This window comes from Trypanosoma equiperdum, assembly GCF_001457755.1.
Source record: "Trypanosoma equiperdum strain OVI genome assembly, contig: ctg_43, whole genome shotgun sequence".
Classification (NCBI taxonomy): Eukaryota; Euglenozoa; class Kinetoplastea; order Trypanosomatida; family Trypanosomatidae; genus Trypanosoma; species Trypanosoma equiperdum.
The window spans coordinates 14,586-19,677 of NW_027124354.1; the positions used below are offsets into that span (position 1 = coordinate 14,586).

General features: G+C 48.3%; 2 protein-coding genes and 1 pseudogene across 3 annotated transcripts; all 3 read left to right on the forward strand.

Annotated features, from left to right (window-relative positions):
• Positions 1-2: 2 nt before the first annotated feature.
• Positions 3-2,081, forward strand: TEOVI_000183600:pseudogene (annotated as a pseudogene). Its single transcript has one exon. A coding segment is annotated over exon 1 (2,079 nt).
• Positions 2,082-2,482: 401 nt separating this feature from the next.
• On the forward strand, positions 2,483-3,298 carry TEOVI_000183700 (uncharacterized protein; the record flags this gene model as incomplete). Its single annotated transcript, XM_067225007.1, has 1 exon — positions 2,483-3,298. One exon carries the CDS (start codon positions 2,483-2,485, stop codon positions 3,296-3,298), a length of 816 nt encoding a protein of 271 aa, XP_067081108.1.
• A 282-nt stretch (positions 3,299-3,580) lies between these two features.
• TEOVI_000183800 (ribosomal protein L3 mitochondrial, putative) lies at positions 3,581-5,002 on the forward strand (the record flags this gene model as incomplete). Its single annotated transcript, XM_067225008.1, has 1 exon — positions 3,581-5,002. The coding sequence occupies one exon, from the start codon at positions 3,581-3,583 to the stop codon at positions 5,000-5,002; it is 1,422 nt and encodes a 473-aa protein (XP_067081109.1).
• Between the last annotated feature and the right edge of the window lie 90 nt (positions 5,003-5,092).

Genomic DNA, 5,092 nt, shown 5'->3' on the forward strand with positions numbered 1-5,092 from the left:
TATGGCAAAAATGGAAGCTCTCCACTGCAGCCGATGGCAAGTTTGGTCTTCGACCCTTTCTTATTCGTTTTGTTAATGTCTGGCCCCTGAGATGTGACACCACGTGGTTGGGGAAACCACCAGTGAAAACGTTTCCATCTTTTTGGGCAAATGTGGCGTGTCTCAGTGACAGAGAGCGCGATTTCTTCGTTCAATGTGTAGAACACATTTGTTTCGGCATTGGCATGAGTGCTACACCCGCTATTAAAGACGTTATGAATCGTCTGGCAGATGGCGCGGGTATTCACAACCTTCAGGGGTTGAGCACCACCGAAAGGGAATCACATACAGACATTCTTTGCGATGTGGTGCTTATGCATGATGGGAAACCTTGTATGGGATGGTTCGCTGATAATTATGGTGACAGGAACTTTAATAACATTATTGAAGTTTTAGAAGAGCGGTGGAACATCTCCCCGGCATCATTATGGGCGTTAAAGGAGCGAAATATCGCAGAACAGATGAACACCATGACACACTACAACCGACAGGAAAGTATCTTTTGCAATTCTGATGGGTTGACGGAGGGGAAACTGGCGTCTCTTGTCAAGCGGCACGTCCGCTTCGCCGATAAAAACATTTGTATCGATGTGAAGAGCATTTCAGAGATCCGTTCCTTGTCTCTGTCGCTTTTGGAAGAACCGACGGTGGAGAAGCGTGAGATCTTACTACAGTGCTTGAGCAATGTCGTTCCTGAACTAAAAACTAAACCGGGAAAAGTTTCTCCGTGTTCCACCGTTTTTAAGGCGTTCGGGTGCTTTTTAGCGCCAAGCGTACGGAAGTTGGACATACCTCTGGACTCTGTGTATGAACTTGGTTCAACCTTGTGTTCTATCCCAGCGGATGATGTGACCGCACATGTTTTTCAGCGGCACATTCGCCACCTTCTCGACATCACTGAAGGGAAACAAATATGTGCAGGTGGCACGGATCAGCAGCACATGCTGAGAGATACCCTCAACAACCTCGAAAGTGTGGGTCACGATTTGGACCAGGTTTTTGTATGCTTCTCTCAAGCAGTTGCACTTTGCCAGGTTGTGGAGGATCCAACTGAGAGGGACGATGCGTTGTGTAGAATTCTCTTGGCTATTCCGTTGATTGAACGATACATTACATCGTACGAATCTGCGATCCTGCGGCAACACACATTTAGCGACAGCTGTTTACCGTCCCATGTTGAGCCAAACCATAGCAACCGTGAGGTGTGCCTTTTGGACAGTTTTGCGCTGGATCGAGTGATCTGCGCAAGCAACTGCAGAGAGCAGGGAGCTAATGCCTCCGCTGATTCCAGTAGTGCATTTGATTCAACTAAAGGCAAACCTTTCGATGGTTGTTGTGGTTTTTGGATGCCTGGCATGGGGTTGGACTCGTCTTGTTATGTGACGGATCTTCTCTCTGCATGCACCGATCTTGCTAACATGCTCGGCGTGCCCGCATCACGGTGTGACATCGTAACTGAATCACAACGACTTGTGTATGATATCCGTCACAAGCTTCGTGTACACACACTCCGGCGATTTGCCTTCGTGAAAGCATCGAAAGTGTGGAATTCTGCCTTGAGGAAACGAGCCCTACCATTTCTTAACGCACTGAGGAGCTCCCTGTATGAGGCTCCCGCCCTCACAATACTCCGATTTAGAGACGGGGAACGCCTCCCAAACACTTTTGGCGCAGCGAGCGAACCGTCGTCATTGTTGCAGTCGCTCTCTTCGCTGCACGTTTGCTTTGCATTTTCGACTCCCGCTTTTTACGTGGAATGCGGAACCATACAGGAGCTCGAGGCCATGTGTGTTACGCAGCCTTTAAGTGCCATGAGGCGACTAAAATGTTTTTCATCACCGAGTAGTAGCACAGGGATTAGCTCCGTGGTTGAAGTGCCTGTCCCTAGCAACCTTGTTGATTCTCTTCTTGTATGCGCTAAGGCTCAACTGCAGCTAAAACCGGAACACGGTTTTGTGGATGTTGCCTTCCAGAGAGACGGGGATCACGCAACGGTAGTGCCCTCGTGTCTTGATAAATTGTTGCGAGGACAAAAGGCGTAAAATGATGGTGGCCGAGTGACGGACTGACAATTACATTTGGCTTCACGCTGGAGGAGCACACCGGTGGGGAGAGAGTGCCTCCAGATATTTGTTGTGCCGGCGTATGCAACACTCGGATGCAGCTTGTCGAGGTTCTTCTTAGCGTTTAACTGTTTACTTATTCACATACACGAGACGGAGCGTTGAAGAAAATGAAATACCTGATTACACCGTAGCACAAAATTTACTTCGTCCCTTCGATGGCCGTTCTCGGGTTTGAACCCTGCTTTGTGCTGTCCTGAATGAATGTTCCATCCCTTCTCTCTTGATTTCTGTGCGCATATGTAAATAAACAAACATTTTTCACTTGGTTTTGGTGTGGGCTTGCGGGGGAAATTATTTGAAAAGGTGAATAAGGGTAAATGAAGGGTCTGCGGTTATTTTTTACACGCCCAGTGTTTGTAGCGTCTGCTATTCCTTATTTAACTTCAGTGAGGCGAGTTTCCCAGCAGCGGGATGTAACGCCGTGCGGAAACCAATCTGGTAGGGATCTGCATTCACCCGATGTGGTTGTGCATGATCAGCAGTCTTCCTTCACTGAAGATACGTTTGCCTCCGATTTTGACGAATTAGAGGCTGCATCACAGGAGATACATGACCTGTGCTTTGCTATGATAAACTACTTACAGAAAACGGACCCTGATGGGACGAGCTGCTTGTTTCAAAAACGCTGCGCTCGCGGCTTCCGTGAGACCGTCCCGGAGAACAAACGTCGGCTTCTTCATGAGCGGGGGTCGAAAATTCTTCGGCGAAGGAACTGTTATAGAACAAAGGAGGAGTATGAGGAGGCAACACAGCTGTTTCTCCAATTCGGTGAGAAACTCTTGTTACTTCTCACTAAACCTGTTGTTCAAAGGATCATCGAATCAGCGGGAAAAGTCTATCGAGATCATCGGCGTGATGGGGTTCACAGATACCGAAAACCAGTGGAGCGGGGGAGTTGGCGTGGGTTTCCTCATAGATGGTTTAAACATGCACCATTCGAAGTGCAACAACTTCGTGCCGACATCCCTGAGGCGACTGTAGCGAACACGAGGGCCATGCGTGATTTGTCCACCGTTAACTCACTCTTCACGCTCATGGAGCCGCAACACCCTTTCAGGGCAAAGCTGGAGAATCAGCTATTTGAAATAACACAGGAGTACGATGTCGTTCATGCAGGAGGCAGAGGAGTGTAGAGATTGGTTTCCCCTCTCAAATGTCCCCTCGCATTGCATTTCTTTATCGTTTTCGAATCGGTTTACCTCCATGTTTAATGGTGACAATGATTCATACGGGTGCCTGTGTGTTTTTCGCGCCTGCACAACTTCTGGCATGTCGAACTCTTTGTTCCTTTCGCCTCCTCCCTCCCTCAAACGCGGGCACCTTCTTCCAGGACCTCAAAATATATATGTTCATCTACTTGTACGTGCAAATACACGCACACTATTTTCACCTTATTTTGTCCTCATACAGTGTAGATGCGCTCGCTCATAGCCATGAGGCGTCGTTTCGTTAGCGGCACATGGACAATTGCTGTTAGTACCCAGCAGCGTCACCGCAGTGGGAGCGGGCCAGGAGACAAGCGCATTCGCACAGACTGGTATCGGTGTTACCCGTCTCTTATGCGTGAAAAGGATCGAGACATGTATCATTGCTACTATCCGTATCTTTTTGATCACGGGGACAAAATGAGTTTGTACCCCAAAATACCTGAAAACCCGCGTGAGTGGCAACCAGAGCAGCTGCAGACAACGTATGATGCAATTAGGGAGGACAAATATGATGCATTTATTCGTCTTCGAGAGAAGTTCCCTGAATTGTATCAGGACACACGAGCATGGGACAACCCTCCACCGTTTGGTGAGTTTAACATGTTCTACTCTGTGCGTTTTGGTATGGTTGGCGTGAAGGCCTTCACATGCAAAGACTATGATGAGTTAGGGAATCAATTTGACTGTACTGCTTTCTGGTTTCCTGATAATCAAGTCGTGAAGCACAGTACTCGCAATGGAGAGGTTGGCACTGACAAAGTTTATGTGGGTGCAATGAATGTCCCTGTGGAGTTCCACAAACCGCATGTGGCTGCCTTCTATAAGGCAGCGGGTGTACCGGTAAAACATGTATGTGCTGGTTTCCCCATAACCCCAGACGCCTACGCTCCCGTCGGGACGAAGTTGGATGTCCGGCATTTTAAACCTGGACAGGAGGTAACCATTACATTTCAAAACACTGACTATGGCTTCCGCGGTGTTATGTTCCGTCATGGTTTTGACGGAGGTTATGTGTGGCTTGGAGACTCCAGATGGCAGCGTCGCCCCGGAGCCATGGGTACGGAAGGGCAGAAGCGCATTTACCCCGGACACCGCATGGCAGGGCAAACTGGTGCAGCTGCTGAAACTTACCAGGGTGTTCCTGTATGGCGCATCGATTACAAAAACTCTCTTATTTATCTGCCAACGTTACTGGATGCAGATGTTGGCACGTACGTAAGATTTAGCGATACTATTAATACGAAGGGACTTACACTGTGGAATGAGCACCGTGGTCTCCCAGCGTTCCCAACCTTTATTCCTCCAGAGGATGAAGATTTATCCAAGTTGGCAACAGATGAATGTCAACTAAAGAGTCCGCCACTTTATATGTACTTCCGTGATGAATTCCCGGCAACACAGTTGGTATCGCAGGCAGATGTGGAGGATGCAAAGAGCGCCAAACCGGCTACCGCTCCTCCAAAGAAAAAAGTGTACGACATGAAGAAGTACTACGAGGCGCGGAAAAAGTATCGACAAAGCATGCAAAAAGCGCGGAAGTATAAGTTAATGGGGCTCCGGACGAAGGCACACGAAAAGCAAGAGGAGGCACGCCGGGCGAAAATACTGAAGTACAAACGTATGAAGTAGCTCCTCTTCATCACAGTTCTATCTCCGTCTTTGTGGTGTAGGTCCTTTTTAGAAGTGATACGTCACTTCTAAAAGAGAGAAAAAAAAAAA